We start from the raw sequence: 23787 nt of genomic DNA, 5'->3' as shown, positions 1-23787 counted from the left end.
CGAACCGCCAACCATTGGGTCAGCGGTTCGAATCCTGTCTACATGTCAAAGTGTCCTTGGGCAAGACACTGAACCTCACATTGCCTCCACTGGTCACCGCCGTTGGTGTGTGAATGTGGGAAGTGAGGACGCTAGGCGTTGACTGTTTGCTGCTTTGAATTGACCATTGTAAAGCGCTTTGAAAAGCGATATAAAAATGCCATTCATTATTATTAACCCATTCAGGACAGGAACCCCTTTGGTGTTTTAAGCACAACGTTTTTATCTCAAATCTTTGCTTCGACAACATAATTGTCAGATGCGGGTACAGATACAGATAATTCTGGGGGTCCTTGACATGAAAAATGTTGAGCACCACTGACAGAAACATAGGATTTACAGAAAACTGTCAGGATTCATAAGCCTCAGTCCTAAATGGGTTAAATGCCATTCATTACCTACAGCATGAATACATACAGGCAAACGGTACGATCGATAAACAAAATAATTGTGTTGTTTGTGTCTCAGACTCCACGAGTCCAACCTCTGGTTCCAGAACTCTCTCTGCTATTGGACAGCAGCTTCGTAGGCCCCTCCCACAACCCCGCGGAGTGGCGCGAGGCCACGCCCCCCTCCCTCAGGAAGTCGCCGACGCCTGCGTTTGGACAGACGACGACGGCCAAATATGGGCCTCCTTCTGCTAGCTCCTCCCCCGGCAGTCGGCTCCTCCCCAAACAACCCGCCCTGACCAATCCGCTCCCTAGCAGCGCCCTCCACCTCAAACATAGACCTTCTCTGCACCCCCACCCCACCCAAGCACCCACCCATCACCCTCACCCTACCCAGACACCCACCCATCAACCCCACCCGGCCCAGACACCCACCCATCACCCACACCCTACCCAGACACCCACCCATCAACCCCACCCGGCCCAGACACCCACCCATCACCCACACCCTACCCAGACACCCACCCATCACTCACACCCTACCCAGACACCCACCTATCACCCATACGTGGCCCAGACACCCACCTATCACCCACACCCTACCCAGACACCCACCCATCACTCACACCCTACCCAATCACCCAACCATCAACCCCACCCGGCCCAGACACCCACCTATCACCCACACCCTACCCAGACACCCACCCATTACTCACACCCTACCCAGACACCCACCCATCACCCCCACCTTACCCAAGCACCCACCCATCACCCACACTCTACCCAGACACCCACCCATCACCCCCACCCGGCCCAGACGCCCGCACAGCGCTCTCCGCCCAGCCCAGACTGTAGGAGTCTGGGCAGAGCCGCCCCGCCTTGCAGAAGCAACCCCACCCTAACCAAACACCTCCACAGCAGCAGCACCCCGGCCTCCACCCTAGCCCAGGCCAAACACCTCCACAGGTACTTAACGTGTAATTATGTTTTAAAAAATGTTTGGACCTTGTAAAACAAAACGAAAAACGTTTTAGTTGTACAGACTTGTAGCAAACAAAGGCTTGTCAATATCTGATGTGAGAAAACACACGATTTTTATTGATTGATTGATTGAAGAATTTATTAACAGTTTGCAGAATTACAGTACATTTCAAGCACAAACTCAATACAAAGGCTGTTAACTGTGAGTGGACGACCCAATTAAGCATTACACTTGTTTCCAATAGGGTCCACCATGTTCAAATCATCAAAACATTTAGAGACGTACAAATAGACACTTCTATAGACAGAGCAGGAATTCATCATAAAGGAGGTAAAAAGGGAAAAGAAACATATACAGTGAGGGGAAAAAAGGGGTGGGCGGTGGGGGGGATTCACGTTCAGCTCCGTTAATTTGTTTGTTTTCCTTGGAGGAGCTGCGTTGGGTCCCCAAGTTGGCTCAGTGGCCATACCTTGAGTTGGCTGTGTGGCCGCGACCGTCTCTAGTGTTGTCCTTGCGTTCGTGGACCCATACAGGGGAGAAAATAAAAAAACTCCACCAAAGGGTCGGGATGAGACGGTTTTTAAGGTCAACCACACCAATGCAACTCACTGAGTTGCAATTAGTTAGGTGTGGTTAGGTGTGGTTGACCTTAACCCTTTCAGCAGGGCCGGATCTACCATATGGGCACTTTGGGCACGTGCTTTTTTAGCTCCACAGAAAATGTCCCTGCTAATCCGAATGAAATAAATGGTGTCTAAAAAGATCAGTGTTTTATTGTTGGTGAGAAGGGCAGCTAAAAAGTGCAATTGTGTGTAAAGCAGCAACAATGCGCTAGATTGGCTGTCACTCTGGGGGGGGGGGGGGGGGGGGTAGGCGACCGCAAAAATGTTGCGCGCGCGCGTGAAGGGGGGGCCCTTCGAGCTTCAGTGCCCAGGGGCCCTCAGAGGTGTTAAACCCGGCCCTGCCATTCAGAACGGGAATTCCTTTTGGTGTTTTAAGCATTATGTTATACTTTAACTATTGGAAAAATAGCAGATCTACAAGCTCATAGCACGGCACCGAGTACAATCTTGAAAATGTGGCGCAAATCTTTGAATACATATTCTTTCAGAGTGAACGTTTGTAACTCAACTATTTGCTTCTGAGGGGGTCCCTGGAACAACATATTTTCAGATGGGATTCGGGGGCCGATTACATATATATTTTGGGGGTCCTTGACATACAAATGTTTGAGAACGACTGACATAGAAACAGGTTTTTCATAAAACTGTCAAGATTTAGAAAGCATTTGTAGAAACGTATCAGGTCTAAATGAGTTAAAACGGTTTTGTCCCAAGAAGTCCCTACTGGTGTGGTGTGGTGTGGTTTGGGCTTTAGACCCACACATAAAGGAAACCCTTTATCTGGACTTGTTGTGGTACAACCTCTCAAACGTTCTTGTCTGATCTCATTATATACCTTTATTGAAAGGATAAACCCCTTGAGATGTCTCATCTCATTTTAGATGGGGTCCTCAACACAAATGAACAGTACATACAGTACACAAACAATACAACAGTACATGCATTTATACACACAGAACAAAACGGAACAAAAGCTCTCCCAAAGATAGCCACTCCCACCCCACCGATTCAACTCATAAACTAGAAAAAGTGCCCTTCCGGGCACAGGTCTCCACCAGTGTGTGATGTTTGGCAAAATGTGTAGGAGTAATATATAAACGTGTGTGTGTGTGTGTGTGTGTGTGTGTGTGTGTGTGTGTGTGTGTGTGTGTGTGTGTGTGTGTGTGTGTGTGTGTGTGTGTGTGTGTGTGTGTGTGTGTGTGTGTGTGTGTGTGTGTGTGTGTGTGTGTGTGTGTGTGTGTGTGTGTGTGACGCCGCTTGGCCTGTTGTAGCGCCACCATGAGGCTGATTCGAAAACTGTCAAGTGGCATTTCTTCCTCAGCCTAGTGGGAATATGCATGCACAGTTTCACCGCAATCGGACGCTGCGTTGAGTAGTTGTGGCGATTTGTACAAAACGGGTACAAAGCAGGCTACTCCTGAAAAGTTTAGAAGCCAATCGTAGCCAATGAGGGTGGATTATGATAAATCAAACAAACCCGTCTTGATCACATGACTATGGAGAACATGTGTACTGATTTGCGTGAAATTTGGATAAAATCTGAAGGAGTAATATTAGAAAATGTGTTTTACATATGTCGGCCTCCTGGTGGCGCTATAAAGAGCAGATGTGAAAAATTCCAGGCAAAGGTTTTTCCTTGGCCTCTAGGGAGTTGGCATACAAAGTTATCCACAGATCCATGCAGTTAGAGGTAAAAACACTTTTCGGCCAGTTATAGCACCACCATGAGGCTGAGTTGAAAATGTTCATGTGGCATTTGTTCCTCGGCCTAGTGGGAATGTGTGTGCACAATTTCACGGAAATCACATGATGTGTTCATGATTTGCAGCATTTTGTTTGAAACTGAGCACTCCTGCGAACTTTGGAAGCCAATCTTAGCCAATCAGGATGGAGTCTGAGAAATCTGAAAGACCTGTTTCGTTGAATGGCTCTAGAGAGACTGTGTACCAATTTGTGTGATGTTTGGACAAAATCTGTAGGTGTACTGTCCAAAAACTTGTTTTGCACAAAGCGGCCTCCTGGTGGCGCTATAACAGGCCGTTCTGGAAAATGTGGGGCAGAGGTTCATCGTTGGCATCCAGGGAGTGTGTGTGCAAAGTTTGGCATCAACCGGGTTAACGGTGCCGGAGATTAGCTGGTAACAGACGGACGGAAGGACACACACACAGACACACGGACACACACACACACACACGGACGGAGTGCAAAACATACTCTCTCCCCATGCCTTCGGCCTGGTGGAGACAATAACAGTTCTTGTGGAAAAAGCACATACATGCGGTACCAACATGCAAATGTAATAATAATAATATGAACATGCATGTTGGAAAAAGAGGCAGCACTTGTTGTGGGAAGACAGTCGCTCTCTTCTTCTCTTTCATTATTTTTATTGGAAAAAAAATGACATGATGGGAAATACGCACCACAACAAATTTCACCCACTGTGACGTGACAATAAATGTGATTGTGATGTATCCCACAGCACACCGGCCTTCTCCTCCAATCAGATCCACAGCACCCCGGCCTTCTCCTCCAATCAGAAGCTGTCCTGTGAGTGTTGCGCCGCCCAGATTGGCTGTGACTTCACTCCCATCGTACACCACTGCAGTTCTCCTCCTCATCCTGTTCTGCTCCACCCACCTCCTCCTGGCCACACCCACCACTCATCAGGAGACGCCCACCTGACCCCTGACCCCTATCGCCTCCTAGTGGAGCAGGACAGACAGCTGAAGATACTGCAGGCTCAGGTATACCATGAATTAACTCCTTGAACGCCAGAGGACGGTAGAGCTTTGCTACCGTAGCAGGTGCCAGCCAAATATGTAACATGAGCGGAGAAGGGGGGTGGTCTTTGTTTTTGTTCGAAGTGAAATGTATCTAGACCCCGGGGTCTGTGGAGGCCCAATGAGGCCTACTAGTGCTGCGATCACTGTTTTCATCAGCGGGAGGCGGGGTTAATGATTTATTACGTGCCGGAAATGTTCTTGGTTTGTTTTGAGCCATAATTCCAATAAAGACGGCGTGCGTAGCGGTGGTTAGCTAAAAATGCTAATGTAAACGCTGCATTAATGCCAATAAATCAAATCTCGCTCTCTCGGGCATGGCTACCTGTGCAAAGGTAAGTTTATCTCGTTCTCTGCCTCTCGGGTGTCAAGGAGTTAATGAATATTTCATTTCCGTGTCCCGACAATATCTTGACCCGTCCCACATGGGATTATCAGACATCAATTAACTCATTTACTGGCTCCAACACTATGGAACAAACTTTCCGTTGCAATCAGAGCTGCAGACTCACTCCCAATGCTCTGCCGTAATCTGAAAACCCACCTCTTCAGACTCCATCTTAGCCCGTAGCACTTGCCATAGCACTTCCCCTAGCCTCGACGACCTTACAGGCGTATGCAAAGGTTCAACTAATTTAATTTAGATAGCATTTTATGTAGACGGCACACTATAGTGTATTCTCATCGTTTCATTGTACAGATATTCTACTGTTAGACAGATGCTAGGTTCTTAGTTCACTTATGATTCTTGAATACTATTCTCTTACCCTACATTTAAACCATTTAGACGATTCTACAAAATGTCTTCTAAATCCTGATGTTTCTATGTCAGTGGTTCTCAAACTATTTCATGTCAAGGACCCCCAGAATTATCTCTATTTGGCCACGGACCCCCCCATCTCAAAATATGTAGTTCCAGGGAACCCCCAGAAGCCAATATTTTAGTTAAAAATGTTCGCTCTGAAATATATATTCAAAGATTTGCGCCACATTTTCACGACTTTTCAAAAATAGCAGACCTACAAGCTTGTAGCGCGCCACTCGGTGGCGCGCTATGAGCTTGTAGATCTGCTATTTTTCAATAGCTAAAGTATAACAGAATGCTTAAAACACCAAAAGGGGTTCCCGCCCAAAATGGATTAATAATGGATTATCGTTTGTGTGTTTAGATCCAGATGCTGCTTGAAGCACAGAGCAAACCCACCAATCACATGTCTAGCAGTGCTCAGCAGACAGCCAATGACAACAGTCAACCATCAGACCAGCCAATCAGAAGCACTGTCAGCGTTGCCGTGGGAACGGGTATGTGTGGTTAAAGTTAGAAGTGTTAATGATGTGTCCTTCAAGGTTATCATAGTTTTTGATTTTTCATTGTAGTTTATTTTATGTTAGTTTTAACTTTGTTTTTCTAATTCAGTTAGATATAGTTGGTTTGCTACTTTTTATTAGTTTTAGTTTAGTTTGTATTAGTTTAAAGTTTTTCATACTTTGGGTTATTTGTCAGGTGCAGGATTCCAAAATGTCAGAGGCCTATTGTTTAATAAAAACTCAACAAAAGATACTATTTTAACACATATTCACTTTTTGAGTGGTGTAAACCACTCCTACAACTGGCTGTGTTAGTCTGTCTGTGCAGAAAAAATGAGCATGGTTGCTACGGTCACCCAGTTCACCCGGGTGTGATTTCATTACGTCAGACCACAGCTGATCAGGCTATATAAGACCTTACACCACTCAGTTCACACGGGTGTGATTTTTTAACATATATTCAGAAAAACTAAAACTAAGGGATTTTGTCTACTTTCAGTTTGTTTTAGCTAGTTTTGTAAAAACAATACAGTTTCCGTAGTTATCGTATTTTATTTTATTTAGTTTTTTATTGTTCGGTTAACGACAATGTTTGTTTATTTTGTTATTATTTTGTTATTTATAATAACCATGGTCACCTTTGGCCTTATGATGACCTCTGCTGCGTTCAGGAGCCAGTCTGTTCTGGGGAGATCCTGTCCACGTTCCCTCGGCCAATGAGCAGAGGGGGGAGGCGGGTCCCAGAGGCGGCTCCTCCTCCATTGGCAGCAAGGCCTCGTCATCTAGCCCCACCTCCTCTAACAACTCACACCCCGTCTCCTCCAATGGGTGGTCGGGGGGCGGAGCCGAGGAGAGTGACAGCCGAGCCCACCAACCGGGCTTCTGTTCCCCCTCCCCCCATCCCAGGTAAGCGATGTGCTTTGTCAGAACATATAGATGGAATAATTAATAAACAGATGTATCTATCTTATGAAGTCCAGGATTATTTATTAATTGCCTGCCAAAGACTTATATTTATGCATGGCTTAAAGTTCTCAGTCGCCATGACTGATTTCAGTCATTTCTCTATGGAAGCATGTTGGCCAGGGAAAATAGCCGATCTACAAGCTCTCAATGCATCGAGCAGACACATTGCAAGCTTGTAGATTGGCTTCTTTCAGCGCCTCCTGCTGGCCATTTGAAATGACCGCAGGGAGCCAGGTATATTTCTCTTTCCTCTGCTGCCAGAGGAAAGAGATCCTGGCTGCTGCCAGAGGAAAGAGATCCTGGCTGCTGCCAGAGGAAAGAGATCCTGGCTGCTGCCAGAGGAAAGAGATCCTGTCTGCTGCCAGAGGAAAGAGATCCTGTCTGCTGCCAGAGGAAAGAGATCCTGGCTGCTGCCAGAGGAAAGAGATCCTGGCTGCTGCCAGAGGAAAGAGATCCTGGCTGCTGCCAGAGGAAAGAGATCCTGGCTGCTGCCAGAGGAAAGAGATCCTGGCTGCTGCCAGAGGAAAGAGATCCTGGCTGCTGCCAGAGGAAAGAGATCCTGGCTGCTGCCAGAGGAAAGAGATCCTGGCTGCTGCTAGAGGAAAGAGATCCTGGCTGCTGCCAGAGGAAAGAGATCCTGGCTGCTGCCAGAGGAAAGAGATCCTGGCTGCTGCCAGAGGAAAGAGATCCTGGCTGCTGCCAGAGGAAAGTGGATTATGTGTTGAGGGAACCGTCAATACAGCCCAATACAACGAGTAGAGGCGCAAAAACCTTTTCGAGCAGCAACCGACATGTCTCGGGTTTCACAACAAGCAGTAACATGGCTGGCGCGATCATAAATCACTGTTTACATCTGAAAGCCGGGCGGTTTGGACTAAAACAACAACTTTGGAGTATTTTTTCGGAGAAAACGAAGAACAAACAAAGAAACGACAATGAGTGGATCCTTATGGGAGGCGCGCGCATTGTTCCTCACGATGGGAAGAATGTGGGCGCTGTCTAGCAGCCTGGGCAGCACGGAAGGTTAGTGTTGAGCTTCGGCTGCATGGTACTAATATAACCCTTACTACACGCCATCTGACGGGTATGGCGACCTCCGGGGTTAAATCTTAACCCGTCATCTGACGGGTTGCGAGGCGATCTGGCGTCCATCGTGTTAAGATTGGGGCATTTGAAGTGGTCAAACTGAACCATTTTCCTTAAAACCTTAATGTTTCGGATATGTCATGAAAGCAATGGTTAACCCATTTTGGGTGGGAACCCCTTTTGGTGTTTTAAAGCATTATGTTAGAATTTAGCTAATGGAAAATAGCAGATCTACAAGCTCATAGCGCGCCACCGAGTGGCGCGCTACGAGCTTGTAGGTCTGCTATTTTCGAAAAATCGAAAAATGCGGCACAAATCTTTGAATATATATTCTTTCAGAGCGAACGTTTTTTTTTTTTTTTTTTTTTACGTCAGGCCTACTAAGTCTCAATCTGATATGTAGAACAGAACAGGAACAATATTACTACCGTAAAACATCATTCTACATATTGGGTTAATTATTTAGGAAACCGTGCTAGTGTGGGTAGGGCTCCTTTCACACTGTTTCACAAATCACATAATAGGACTTGGCCATACACATTTTTTCAGTTGTGATATCATTTTTTTTAAATTTATGACCGATCTCCGATTATTTGTATGGTCATATCTGCCGATACCGATTCTGACCGATTCCGATATTATATGGATTATGCTGCCTTCAAACATGAGAAATACACAAAACAAAAGCGACAGAGCCATTATAGTGGTTTATGTTAGCCCCCGGGTCGTGTGCCTCAATTCATTGATTGTTTCTTTTTTTATTTCACAGTATGTAGAATGGGTACATTTCAAAAGAAAGCACAAGTCGTGTGTGTGTGTGTGTGTGTGTGTGTGTGTGTGTGTGTGTGTGTGTGTGTGTGTGTGTGTGTGTGTGTGTGTGTGTGTGTGTGTGTGTGTGTGTGTGTGTGTGTGTGTGTGTGTGTGTGTGTGTGTGTGTGTGTGTGTGTGTGTGTGTGTGTGTGTGTGTGTGTGTGTGTGTGCGCGCGCGCACAGGTGTGAGTCACCAGTATTAGGAGAGAGTGCCAGTATGTACCAGCGCCCCTCCCCCCCTCCACCAGACTCCACCCAGCAGTTCTACCATCACCTACTGGTAGGCACACACGCACGCACGCGCTGCACACAAAGTTGCACAAAGTAACGGCTTGCATTTTTATAGCGTTTTTATATGCACTACTACGCGCTTTATAATGGTTCATTCATTCATTTCACACATTGGGAGGTGAAGCGGCGAACAGTCGACGCCTAGCGTCCTCACTTCCCACATTCACACACCCAACGGTGGCGAGCTAGCATGCGAGGCACCGACCCACTCATTGGAGCCAGTGTTTGTCATTAGTCTCTTGTATAGTTTTAATTTAGATTTAGTCACGTTTTAGTCACCTGGAATGTATTAGTGTTAGTTGCGAACGCAGTGAGCATTTACTATGAGACCCAGCAGATCCTGTCTGTGTGTGTGTCTGTCACGCTGTAACACCACACGCCCACCACCAGAGGGCGCAGCTGTATCACACACACACACATGCACGCGCACACACACACACACAAAACTTAACTTACAAAAAACTTAACTTAAAAAAAAAACTTAAAAAACAAAAAAAAACTTAAAAAGGAAAAACTTTAAAAGGAAAAACTTTAAAAAAAACTTAACTTAACTTAACGTTCGCGCGTCTTGTCTAGTTTTAGTCGACACACTTGCGACACACTTGCACCTATTATTGTTGTTGATTATGTTCTTCGTATGTCAGTTGATACTATCAATGATAAGGGCTACCAACTAAACCCTATAGAAGCTCTCGTCATCCTGCTAAATACCTAACCGACACTGACTTCGCTGATGACATCGCGCTTATCAGTCAATCATTGGAATACGCTCAGGCTCTCCTTCAGTCTCTTGAGCAGGCCTCCAACTGTGTTGGTCTTTATCTCAACGAGACGAAAACTGAATACGTAAATATATGCAAATCCAACAATAACCACATTATAAAAACACTTAACAACACTCCTCTGAAACAGGTTGATGACTACAAGTATTTGGGTTCATATATATCTTCTTCCCAAAAGGACTTTCAAACTAGGAAGGGTATGGCCTGGTCAGCCTGCAATGACGCATGCATAAGATCTGGTCATCCCAGCTTAGTAAGATGTTAAGAGTAAAAATATTTAGAATCTAGAGAAACGGTTGGATGGCACTTACACCCGCCTTCTAATGAGAGCGCAAAATCTGTCTTGGAAGAGCCACCCATCGACTAATCTAACATATGGCAACCTTCCCCTTGTTTCTTCACTAGTCCGATCCAGAAAAACACAGTTTGCCGGCCACTGCTACAGAGCTGACAATAAGGTTATATCTTCCCTTCTTCTCTGGAGTCCTGCCTCAAAGCAGACCAGAGGTAGAAAACTGTCGTTCCCTGATGTCATCGCTAGGGACACATGCATCAGTAAGCAGGAACTGGGGATGGCAATGAAGGCCCGAAAGTCTGGCGTGATATTGTGAAATCCACGATCTCGACTGCGGTCGAAAAATGATGAATGATGATGAGTTTTAGTCGACTAAATGTCATAAGATTTTAGTCGACTAAATCTATCTTTATTTAGTCGATGCCGTCGTAATGGCTGATTTTACACTTGCGACGCGTTGTGAGCTTGTAGATAGGCTATTTTCAGCATGCAACCAAGTGTATAATGACTACTGGATCTCTTGTCCACTAGTCCCTTCCTAACATTTTTATGTTCACAAGTATATTTAGTCTTACTTTTTGTCATCGTAGCTTAGTTTTCATTTAGTTTCCATTTAGTTTTCCTCTGAAAAAAGGTAGTCGACGAAACATTTTCGTCTTAGTTTTAGTCGACAAAAACAACACTGATTGGAGGCAATGTGGGGTTCGGTGTCTCGCTTAGACAGGAGAGGCCGGGATTCGAACCGCCGACCCGCGGATCATTGGACGTCCTGCTCTACCTCCTCAGCCACACAGTGTGCTCTTCTCAATTGTAATAATTGATCTACCTTTTATTTATTTGCTTGTGAATGCTTGAATGTTTGTATGTAGAACCAGGTGAACAGCCTGCTGCACTGCTCAGAGAGACAGGAGGATGAAGAGGAGGAGGAGGAGGAGTCTATCGAGAGGAGGCGGAGCCGGGAGGAGGAGGAGGAGGAGCTTCATGGAGGAGGAGGAGACACGGCGGGGGGGATCAACAGCGCCACCGTCAGGCAGCTAGAGCAGCTGGGAGTCCCACCTGAGCTGATCACCCAGGACACTTCCAGGTACACACACACATATACTAGGCCCGTTGGTCACGTACAGCAGTGATTCCCAAAGTTGGGTCCGGGGACCCCCAGGGGTCCTTGAGGGACCTCCAGGGAGTCCCCAGCTAAATGATAGTTAGGAACCAAATGGACCCTTATGGGACTGTCCCAGAGATAGAAATGCCATTAAATGGGGGCCAGTAGCCTATTTCAGGTCAAACCACAGGGTGGCCTTGAAATAAAAATGGTTGAGAATCACTGCTAGAGCTGTAGAAATCTTCTCTTATGGGGGTCTTTGGCATATATTTTCAAATGGGGGTCCGCGGGCTAATGAGTGTCAATTTGGGGGTCCTTGACATGAAGAAGTTTGGGAACCACTGACGTACAGAAACTCTGGTGACTGGTCCCGACAGGCCTTCAGAGCCGTAATGCACACACACGCGCTAGGCTTGGGATCAGCGCTGTCCCCGACTAGGGATTTATAGTTTTGGTCAGAGTCATAGAGGACGTTATTAGACGGACCAAAGACTTTTTATTCAAATGTATAATCTTTATCAATAATGCAACATATTAAAATAGTGTTGTTTCAATGCATTAATCACAGTGGTTAACACTCCGATTGCCCGGGGTTATTTAATCCATTAAATCATAGCGCCTGGCGATTTATAGTAGCGGAGCACTTTTACCGACGGACTGGATGTTGTTCCGGATGTGGCTGTAGCAGCTAGATGTAGCCAAAACACTCTAGAGGCGATCGACAACAACGGGAGGTATGATTAAATCTACCGCGACTAGCGACTGGACCGCGGTGGGCCGTCTAAGACATGATCTTTTCTTAGAATTGGACGGTATGATTTAGATCAAGAGTTATTAACGTTTTAAGATTTTCAGTCTCTGCAAAACATGGGGGGGGGAACATTTTCGATGATGTCACACTGTTACGCAACATCGAATGTTGCGAACAGGCGCTCCCAGGCTGTGGAGCGATGCGATCGGTTTTGATATCAATAACCTCCGTCTTTTTGGTGTGTGTGCGTGCGTGCCCCCCAGCATCCCTCTGGCGTCCATCAGTCCACTAGCTCTCTCGTCCAGACTCAGTCCTCCCGTCTCGCCACTGGGGGGCGATGTGGAGCCCGGCGGCGGCAGTGTGTTTGCCTCGTCGCCACTGTGGGGCGCCAGCGCGGACATGACTCTGGAGTGGAACGCCATCGCGCTGCGACGCATCCCCGACGCGCAGCTCAACAGGCTCCTCCCATCACTGAGGGGGCGGAGTCACTCCTCGCCCGGGCCCGCCCTACTCTCCACCCCCTCCTCCTCGACGCGAGGTAAGCACCGCTTTTATGTTTATATTTCAACCCATTCAGGACGGGAACCCTTTTTGGTGTTTTTAGCATGCTTTTGAAAAAGAGCAGATCTGCTATTTTTTTTAAATCGTGAAAATGTGGCACAAATCTTTGAATATATATTCTTTCTAGGCCTGTCAGTCGATTCAAATATTTAATCGCGATTAATCGCATGACTGCCCGTAGTTAATCGCCGATTAATCGCATATTTAATCGCATATTTTTTATGTTCTAAATCTAACTTAAACAGATATATTTCAAGTTTTTAACACTTCAACATGAACAGAGACAAATGCTTTGCTTTATGCCAAAAATGCATATGTCTTTTTTATTGGAACAATGACAAATAGGCCTACTGTCCACAATCAAGTAACAATGTAGTGTGTTACTGTGTTGTTCAACTTTACACTTGAACTATTCATCCACATTTGTTGTTTTGTTAAAGTACAATAAGCAGCCATGCAGTTAACACAAAATGATGACTCTCACATTCAAAACAAAAGTGATGCACAAAATAACTGAACAAAACAATAAAGTGCATATGACACAGACACAGTCGCTCAAATTATATAGTGCAATTAGGCTGTAGCCTTTAGTAAACAGCTGTCCTGTTTTATTCAGCAGAAGCTGAATAACCCAGCCTCCTTCTCTTTTCACAAACAAAATTAACAAAAACACGAGGCTAAACAAGACACAGCTACAGTATAGTGCAGTTAGGCTATAGCCTATAGTAAACAACTGTTGACTGTAACCCAGCCTCCATCTCTTCTCTTCTCTCAGACAAAGTGAACATGAGAACATGAGAAATGCTAATCAAGACACAGCTACAGTAGTGCAGTTAGGCTATAGAAACTGAATAACCCAGCCTCCATCTTTTCTCTCAGCCTGCAGTACAAAAACAACAATAACTAAGAGTTACTGAAGCTTGTTGACATTTTCAGATGACAGGGACGCGCGCTTCTTCTGAACAACATGTCCAGACAGAGAAAACAACCTTTCACGTGGCACGGATGTGGCAGGTGTTGCCAAGTACTTGCGTGCAAGGCAGGCCATCATGCTGTGTGCCCCTTCATGGTCGGACCACCACTGCAGTGGACAGTCATCCAAGGCAACAGTGGGCTCCGCCCTGTAGCGGGCCACCCAGTTCCCCACACAGTCCTCCTCTTCATCAGATGAAGCATCCGAGTCAAGCAGGAGAGAGAGAGAGCTGATCTTTTCTTAGGTGGCTCAGGCGTCGCTGCTCCTTCAGGCTGTGCAGGTCTCTCCTGCCTGAGCAAGGCAGTGATGGAACTCCACACCTCAGCCCTGTCAGGTTTGCTCAGACACTTGAGGTCCTTAAATCTAGGATCCAGAGCAGTCGCAACCTTCAGCCATGGGATGTTTGTTTTTTTCCGTGCGTTGCTCCATGTCTGCTGCGAATTTCTTCTTGAATGTAACCAGATATGCTGGGTCATCCTCAGAGACCTCCATATTTCTGGATAGATGACGAAAGGCTGGCAGCACGATTGAACAAACTTCTCTCCTCCAAAAGTTCAGTTACATACCTGCAATAATATAGAAAAAGAAAAACATTTAAGTTAGGAACTTCAAAGCTGAGAGCTAGCACGCACGCACGCACGCCCCTTCACCATGTCTCTCACCCACCCCCCCTCCATCCTCTCACTCTCTCAACCCCCCCCCCCCCCCCCCCCCCCCCACACACACACACACATACACACCATTTTTTCAGTATGAGAGTATCAATAATTCACCTGCAAGGCTGCAGCACAGTCTTCAACTTCTGTAGTTTATCCAGCTCAGGAGCTGTTGGCATAGTGACCTTGGTTGCATGTTGGGCCAGGGTAGCTATCAGTGCATCTTTATTTCTCAGCACACGGGTGATCATATCCAGGGTGCTGTTCCATCTAGTGGACACGTCTTGTACCATTGCCTCTTTTTTTTTGTCCAAGTTCCAGTTGCTGTTCCTCAAGCTCTGCTGAATTTGGTGGACTATGCTTGAAATGGCCGACCACCTTTCTGCATTTTGCCAACGCGTTGTCAAATGGGCTGTTCTGTAGAGCCACCGTGATGGCACGTTGGAGGAGATGTGCAGCACACGGCATATGTAAATGGTAAATGGTGCATTTATATAGCGCCTTTATCCAAGGCGCTTTACATAGATTGTGCATTACATTCACCCATTCACACACACATTCATACACCGATTGCGGCGGAAGCCATGCAAGGTACCAACCAGCACATGGGGAGCAATTTGGGGTTCAGTGTCTTGCCCAAGGACACTTCGACATGTAGACAGGAGGAGCCGGGATTCGAACCGCCGACCCATGGATCATTGGACGACCTGCTCTACCTCTTGAGCCACAGACGCCATGTTCAAATGGGAGTTCCCTGGCCGCTGCGATCATGTTACGTGCACTGTCTGTGGTCAGCGTGCTAACTTTATCTAAAATGTCCCACTGCTGGGCTACTTGGATAAAGTGCTCTGCGCACGCATGGGCGAAGTGCCTCTCTTCCGTTTTCATCACAGTGGGGACATAAGTCCCCACTAGAGACTGACACGGGAGTGGATTTTCACTCCTGTCCTGTCCCACTCCCACAGAAAGAATCCTGTCCTGTCCCAATCCTGGGCCAGAGTTAAAAAAAAATCCTGTCCTTTCCCACTCCTGTAGAATGGAAAAAATCCTGATCCCATCCCGCTCCCGCTCGAAATTACTCCCGCTCCCATCCCGCTCCTGTTTTTTTTTTTAAGTTAGTCATTAGGAAAGGCAATTGATCCATCCATCCATCTATCCATCTATCTATAGGCCTATCTATCTATCACTTCTGGCTTCTCAAGACAGATAGGCAGCCATTATGACCAGATACCAATACAATTCAAATAAATAAAGTGGGCAATGTTGGATTTAACTTTGACTACCAAATACAGTTCTGACAATTTAAGTCCTATACGGTTTTTCCCTGAACAGAACTTAAAGCTTAACAGTTAACAAGTGCTTTGTCAATTAAGATTAAAAAAAACCTCAGTGTTAATTTAACTCTATATGAATAATTATTCAGTGTACAAGTCTGTGTATGGCAGTGGTTCCCAATTAGACTCCGTAGACTAATGCATGTCAAACTGGGGGTCCTTGAAATTAAAATGGTTGAGAATCACAGCTATAAGCTTCTCTTATGGGGGTCCCTGCCCCTGGCATCTTTTCAAATGGGGGTCCGCGGGCTAATAAATGTCGATTTAGGGGTCCTTGACATGAAAATGCTTTCTCTTCTTCATACAAGTTGTGGATCTTCGTCACAGTAGTGGTTCTACAAGGCAGTTCGTACGTCCAGTCATTGGATGCGATCCGTATTATTTCACGCAGACCCTCGTCCTCCACAATGTTAATCGGCCTGCAAGCGGTAGCCACCCATTTGGCGACTGATGTTGAAAGTTTGCGGGTGGTGGACCTGTCCAGCTGTCTCCTCGGTAAATTAACCAACGTAGTTTGGCTTGAGGAAGGGGGCGTAGGGCTCTCTGCATCAGCGGTGTGCTTGGCCGACAAGTGGTATTTCAATGTAGATGTGCTACGGTGGTAACTGAATTCAGCTTTACAGTAAATGCAAATTACTTTTGTTTTGTCTATGGAACCGTCTGGCAGTACTTTAAGTACTTTAAGTAGGAGTCAGGTTAGATGTCTTGCTGCTCTCCCAATAAACTCAATCTCTCTCCTTCTCTCTGCTGCCACATGTAACACTCAAGTTTTAATTATTTCCTCTAAATTAACCCAAGCAGCCCCGTCCCCCCCCATGCCCCAGTCTTAATCAGACCGCTTAATTCACCTGTTTTTCATTCTGTCTTTTTAACCCAGACCGCTCCACCCTCCCATATTCCGGTTTTAAGCAGACCGCGCAACTATCCGCCGTCTATTAGACGTGGTGTTAGGCATGCCTACTGTACCTATGCCCCCTGAGATGCGCCACTCCATCTGCCTGGCCTCGGACACCAACTTTCGGATGGCCCTCTTTAATACCAGATCCATAGGCCCACCACACAAAGCACCATGGCTGAAAGATTTCGCCACCACCCGCGACCTCGATTTCTTTTTTCTAACTGAAACCTGGGTTACTCCTGGTGATCTCAAATCATTCACTGATCTCCCCCCCCCCCCCCCCCCCACTGCTCTTTCTTCAACTCGCCTAGGACCTCCAGCACTGGCGGGGGCCTGGCCCTAGTATACAAATCTAATATTCAATGTCGACAAATCCAACCTGAGGTTAGCGTCTCCAGCTTTGAACTCCAGCTGTTCAAAATAAGCCTGTCCTCTCTAGTTCTGTGCACACTGGTTTATCGCCCCCCGAAATATAACAAGCACTATATATATCCTTCTAACCTAATGGACAGGGGGTACACAAGCACATGGCCATTTATCCGTGCTCCTTCTCCTACCAAACCACACTGTTAACACACATCTCTCCATGCAAAAACAAATCTGCACGGTCCCAGAATCCAACTGCACTACATTGCATCCACGCAACTGTCATATTTACTGTACAAATATTACTTTTGTCACACACACTGTTATTGCTCAACATTTTGCTGTGATGCAAATTACATCACAACTTTCTCATTCCCCGGCACCTCCCCTTTTCACTGCACACACACACACACACATGCACACATGCACGTTCGCACACATACACAGGGCACCGCAGCACGGTACAGCACAGTACAGTATGGTAAGGCACAGTACGGGACAGTATTGTACAGTACCGTATAGTACAGTATGGCACAGTTCAGTATGATACAGTACGGTACGGTACGTTATGGTACCGAACCATACAGTACGGTACAGTACAGAAGAGAAGAGAGCAGAACAGAGGAGAAGAGAGCAGAACAGAGTACAGCACAGTGGAGTACAGTACAGTACAGTGGAGGACAGTACAGTGGAATACAGTAGAGTACAGTACAGTGCAGTGGAGTACAGCACAGTACAGTACAGTGGAATACAGTACAGTACAGCCGAGTACAGTACAGCGGAGTACAGTACACTACAGCGGAGTACAGTACAGTACAGTCCAGTACAGTACAGTGGAGTACAGTGGAGCACAGCACAGTACAGTACAGTGGAGTACATTACAGTACAGCGGAGTACAGCCCAGTACAGTACAGTGGAATACAGTACAGTGGAATACAGTACGGTACAGTGGAGTACAGCACAGTGCAGTGGAATGCAGTACAGTACAGCCGAGTACAGTACAGTACAGTGGAGTACAGTACAGTACAGTGGAGTACAGTACAGTGCAGTGGAATGCAGTACAGTACAGCCGAGTACAGTACAGTACAGCACTGTACTGTACAGTACAGTGGAGTACAGTACAGTGGAGTACAGCACAGTACAGCACTGTACTGTACAGTACAGTGGAGTACAGTACAGCGGAGTACAGTACAGTACAGCCGAGTACAGTACAGTGGAGTACAGTACAGTACAGCCGAGTACAGTAGAGTACAGTACAGCCGAGTACAGGACAGGGCAGGGCAGTACAGTACAGTGGAGTACAGTGGAGTGGAGTACAGTACAATACAGTGGGGTACAGTACAGTGTAGTACAGCAGAGCAGAGCAGAGCAGAGTAGAGTACAGTACAGTCCATTCCAGTACAGTACTGCGCAGTGCAGGACAGGGCAGTGCAGAGGACTACAGTACAGTACAGAGGAGTACAGTATACTATTCCTGCTAGGTTGCCACATTTACGACATCCAGCGCAGTGGAGTACAGTCCAGTACAGTGGAATACAGTACAGTACAGTGGAGTACAGTACAGTGGAGTACAGTGGAGCACAGTACAGTACAGTGGAGTACAGCACAGTACAGTGCAGTGGAATACAGTACAGCCGAGTACAGTACAGCACTGTACAGTACAGTGGAGTACAGTACAGTACCGCCGAGTACAGCACAGTGGAGTACAGCACAGTGGAGTACAGCACAGTGGAGTACAGCACAGTGGAGTACAGTACAGTGGAGTACAGTATACTATTCCCGCTAGGTTGCCACATTTACGACATCCAAGCAACTTGGTATATAGAAACATTGCCACTTGCCATTCTTGCTTTTAGATGGAAATAAAAACAAGCAAAACAAACAATAGGGCCAGGTTGACAAGTTTGCGCTTTCAAAGCAACTGGATATATGAAAACATCATGTTTGCTTTTCCAAGTAAAAAAAACAAACAAAAAAACAGTATCGAGTATCGCCCTTCCGCTATTGCCTTCTTCCCATTTGCCTTATACTGTCATATGGCTTAACTGTCTCTGTTACTGATGTTTTCCCCATCCCCTGTATTTCTGATCATTTCCCCATCTTATTTACTGCCACAATTCCCTACTCTGCAATTAAACCAGCTCCTCGCATTCGCCGCACGCGCAAAATCAACCCATTAACCGCATCATTATTTTCCCAAAGTTTCAATGCCTCCCCGTACTTCCAACGTTGACACACTTCTCAGTATGTTTAATTCTAGATGCACCGACATACTAGACTCTATTGCGCCGCTCGGGTACCGGCGCACCAAAGCCATCCCTGAGCCATGGTTAAATGACACCACGCGTTCTCTCAGGCGCACGTGTAGGCGCGCAGAGAGGAAATGGTGCAAGGACCGGCTCCACGTTTCCTTGGACATTTTACGCAACAGTCTGTCTGACTATCTGAGAGCAGTGAAAACAGCAAAAATACAATACATCTCCGACCTAGTTAACAAAAACGGTAATAAACCTCAGGTGCTCTTCAACATTTTCAATTCCCTTACGAACCCCCGTGATGCACCTGCTATTGCCCCTTCTTTAAACCTTTGTATAGATTTTCAAACCTTTTTCATTTCAAAAGTTGACGACCTCAGGTCTCTACATACTTACACCGTTTCTGACCCAGCCATATCGACTTGCCCTGCTTATTTCTCCTATTTCGAACCCATATCACTCTCCTCACTCTCTCCTTGCTAAGGTCAAACCATATCTCCCCCCAAAACAATTAGAAACCGCAATCCATGCATTTATTTCTTCCAGGATAGACTACTGCAATTCACTACATTGGCATCGAACAGTCTGCAATTAGATGACTGCAACTGGTCCAGAACGCTGCTGCTCGCTTATTAAAAAGAGAGAACACATAACCCCCGTGCTGGCCTCCCTTCACTGGCCCCCGGTTTCTTTTAGAATCGATTTTAAAGTCCTTATTTTCTTTTAAATGGGCTGGCCCCCGAGTAGCTCTCCGAGCTCGTGAAACCCTACACCCCGGCTAGAGCCCTGCGCTCCGCTGATCAGGTACTGCTAGAGGGCCGAATAACCAAGAAGAGCACTAGGGGGGCGCACGCTCTTTCGCAGCTGCATCTCCCAGGCTCTGGAAGAGCTTGCCCCTTTATATTCGATCTGCCCCATCTATTGATGTTTTTAAGTCTCACCTTAAGACTCATCTTTTCTCCCTGGCTTTCAATCCCTCTTGAGTCCAGTTTAGGTTTTGCTTTATCTTAGCTCTTTTTTGTTTTGCTTATTTTAAACCTTTCATGCTTATATTTTTGTCATAATTTCTGATTGTGTTTCTCGTTTACATTATGTGTTCTCTTGCCTATCTCTGTTTTGCCACTGATCTGTACAGCACTTTGGTTTTAAAACGTGCTTTATAAGTACAAGTTTGATTCCAGTATAAAACTATAAAGTGATATTAAATATTAAATGTTTTTATTTCTTGCCATGGTGTCTCCCTGTATAGAACTATGAAGTGTTATTAAATGTTAAATGTTTATTTTTTATTTTGATCAGTCTTCAGTATAAAATTATAAAACTATATTGATTATTTTCCTGCCAGCTACGAACATATGAATCCCCTGTCTATGGGACCTTATCTGCCAGCTACGAACATGTTCGTACCTAAAGCTTTACACCATATATGAAGCGGTCCGGTTGCTAGGCAACGCCTCCGTCACCCCATCGTTACAATGAAGTGTGGACGTGATGATGTCATCATCCAGCGACATGTGTGTATAAAGCTATTTAATATTTGTATTTTTATTTCCCAGACGTGATGTCATCATCCAGCGACATGTCCCTGGCGACCAGGAAGTACATGAGGAGGTACGGAGTCCTGGAGGAGGCGCAAGGGGGGGAGGAGCTACGGCAGGAAGAAGTACCCGTCAAAAGGTCAGAGCGCCCCCCCCGGCGGCCAATCAGAGATGATACGCCGACACGTCAGTTCCTCCCGGCGGACACTAGGGGGCGTCGGTCTCCCCACGCGGACGGATCCATGGGAAACTTCCTGGACATTAGCAGACTCAGGCAGCTGCCCAAATTATTCTAGATCTACAAACCCAATAACTATCTGAATCTACAAGCTCTTCTGATCCATGCCGAATATGCGATCTACAACAGTGGTTCCCAAAATGGGGTTCGGTTACCCCCAGGGGTCCTTGAGGCAGTTCCAGGGAGTCCCCAGCTAAATGATTGTTTGGAGCCAAATGGACCCTTATGGGGATCCCTGGCATGTCTTTTCAAATGGGGGTCTGCAGGCTGATGAGTGTCAATTCTGGGGAACCACTGTTCTACAACACTGATTCCCTGGGTTTTGGGGCGCTGTCCAAATTTGTATGGGTCCTTTTTTTATTTTGTTTTTAATGATTACTATTTCAAAACATTTTCAAAAACAAATGTTGCCCCCAAAAAAGCAACATTTTTTTTGTTTTAATGAAAATTCGATGTTTCTTTTGTTTTTCAGTAATTTTATGAAGAAATCAAATAAAAATCTTAAGAAATTCCTTAAATTAGAAAACAAATGTTTAAGAAGTAGTGGCAGATCTACAAGCTCACAAGGACTTTGGGCGGATATTTTTAGGCGTTTGTGCAGGAGTTCTTTTGCTCAAGGACAAATTGGCTATTTTTTTTATCCCATGACATTGTAATGTGAATTATTATGATTTAATGTGAATTACTGACAGTTTGGGGGAGTTCTTTTATACTTTAGCTGTTGAAAAATAGCAGATCTACAAGCTCATAGCATGGGCTAAGAGCTTGGTGATTTTTGAAAAATCGTGAAAGTGTGTAGCAAATATTTGAATATATATTTATATTACAATTCACAGGGAACATTTTTAACAAAAAAATCTTTGCTTCGGGGGGGGGGGGGGGGGGGGGGGGTCGGGTCGGGTCGGTGGCCAAATACCATTCTGGGGGTTGTTGACATGAAAAGGTGTGAGAACCACTGACATAGAAACATCCGTTCTTCAGAAGTGTGTCAGGATTTCGAAGACGGTTTGTAGAATCAGGTCTTAATCGGGTTCAGCCGGGTCTCGGCTGAGAGGTTTTTGAACCTGGGTCTTGGTTCAAAAACCAGAGGTTCTCAAACACGTCTGTAAATGACATTTTGTTTTCATCCGCGACACACGTCCTCGATTACATTGTCACTTTATAGAACCTTTTGTCATATCAACGCTATGTTAATATGTACAGTAAATCCCCCCCCCCCCCCCTCCCCTTTTTTTCCATTTTTGGACATACTGCGAAAATAACTTTTATACTTGAACCTCAGCATTCCTATTGGGGGGGAGACATTCACCAAAAATAGCAGATATATAGATACAAATACAGGATATACGAGTCACGTTGTGAGCTTGTAGATCTGCTATTTTTGGTGGAAAAATATCACAGCCAAGTAGGCTACAGTTTAACTCGGGTCTGTTTTGCTAACTATAGAGGGTCTATGTGGTCTCAAAGAGTTAAATTATTGTTAAACATCTGCATTATTTAATGTACAAGAAGTCTGCACAATTAGAGAATGTAGAATGATTGTTATTTTGATCAATGTTTGCCTGGAATCTCTCCTATGATTCATCAATACAGCATGGAATTGTGGACAAAATCGTATCAAACGACAACAAAATATTCTTTCGTTTGGGGTCTGACTGAGAGGCTAAATGTCATCAAATGGTGGTCCGTGGCTCAAATGCCCAATACAATAAATAATGGGCATTTATAGAAACGGGGTTAAAAATCACTGCCCTAGACTCGTTCAGCTTAGTTGACTTCACGGATGGTTTGTAGATCTTCTATTTTTGGCACTCTGTGGAGCATAACTTAGGCTTGATGTTTGAGCGTTTGGGTCCTTTCAGGTGAGCGGTTCAAGTACAAGGATATAACCGGCTGTCTGGGGTTCGAACCTGTGTTGTGGTCATGTGAATTATGACATTATTATTCATAATATTATTATTATTAATCTGATGTGTGTGCCTCACCTCCTGGTTCATAAACCCTGTTTGAGTTGGCCCACTCGCGCGCGCACGCACGCACGCACGCACGCACACACACACACATTCTGCTTGTCAATCATACATAACTGTTTTAACCAGTTCTGTTTCATATTCCATGTTTTGTGTAAAGTGATTCTTGCAGTTTATTTATTAGATCATTATCACACAGTTATTGACATACTTCATACTATCATTTACCAAGCAGCTGAATACAGAAGAAGATACTCTACAGTCTGTCAGACATTTTTTAGTATTAAACTATTTTTTTGAATGTTCCAAGTCCATGTTTATGTGACGTGATTGTTTTGCACAGTTTATTTATGATTTTTTCAAATAAATACAAATATTCATAATATGTTTATATTTGTCTTGTCTACTAGAAGAGCTTCCAGATTAACTCAATAAACCTTAACCCATTCTGGACGGGAACCCCTTTTGGAGTTTTAACACTTATTTTAAACTTTAGCTATTGAAAAATGAAAGATCTATAAGCTCATATGTGGTACCGAGTGAGGCGCTATGAGCTTGTACATCTTCTATTTTAGAAAAATGCTGAAAATGTGGTGCAAATCTTTGAATATATATTCTTTCAGAGCGAACATTTTTAACTCAAATCCTTGCTTCTCGGGGATCCCTAGAACAACATATTTGGCGGCCAATTGCATATAATTCTAGGGGTTCTTGACATGAAATAGTTTGAGCACCACTGACATAGAAAGAGAGGATTTTCAGAAAACTGTCATGATTTAGAAGACATTTGT

General features: G+C 45.3%; 1 protein-coding gene across 1 annotated transcript in view; it reads left to right on the top strand.

Moving 5' to 3' along the window:
* stil (STIL centriolar assembly protein) overlaps positions 1 to 23301 on the top strand; it is a 50509-nt gene extending 27208 nt beyond the window's left edge. Inside the window, exons 12-19 of the mRNA XM_079506570.1 lie at positions 508 to 1394; positions 4516 to 4780; positions 5986 to 6118; positions 6796 to 7030; positions 9170 to 9266; positions 11224 to 11438; positions 12471 to 12745; positions 20807 to 23301. Coding sequence (XP_079362696.1) covers positions 508 to 1394; positions 4516 to 4780; positions 5986 to 6118; positions 6796 to 7030; positions 9170 to 9266; positions 11224 to 11438; positions 12471 to 12745; positions 20807 to 21084 — 2385 coding nt within the window. The 3' untranslated portion in view covers positions 21085 to 23301. The remainder of the gene's footprint in view (positions 1 to 507; positions 1395 to 4515; positions 4781 to 5985; positions 6119 to 6795; positions 7031 to 9169; positions 9267 to 11223; positions 11439 to 12470; positions 12746 to 20806) is intronic.
* The last annotated feature ends 486 nt before the right edge of the window (positions 23302 to 23787 follow it).

Source organism: Electrona antarctica (assembly GCF_951216825.1).
Source record: "Electrona antarctica genome assembly, chromosome: 7".
NCBI classification, from domain to species: Eukaryota; Metazoa; Chordata; class Actinopteri; order Myctophiformes; family Myctophidae; genus Electrona; species Electrona antarctica.
Note: the sequence above shows the minus strand (reverse complement) of the source record. Positions and strands in the feature narration are given on the sequence as shown.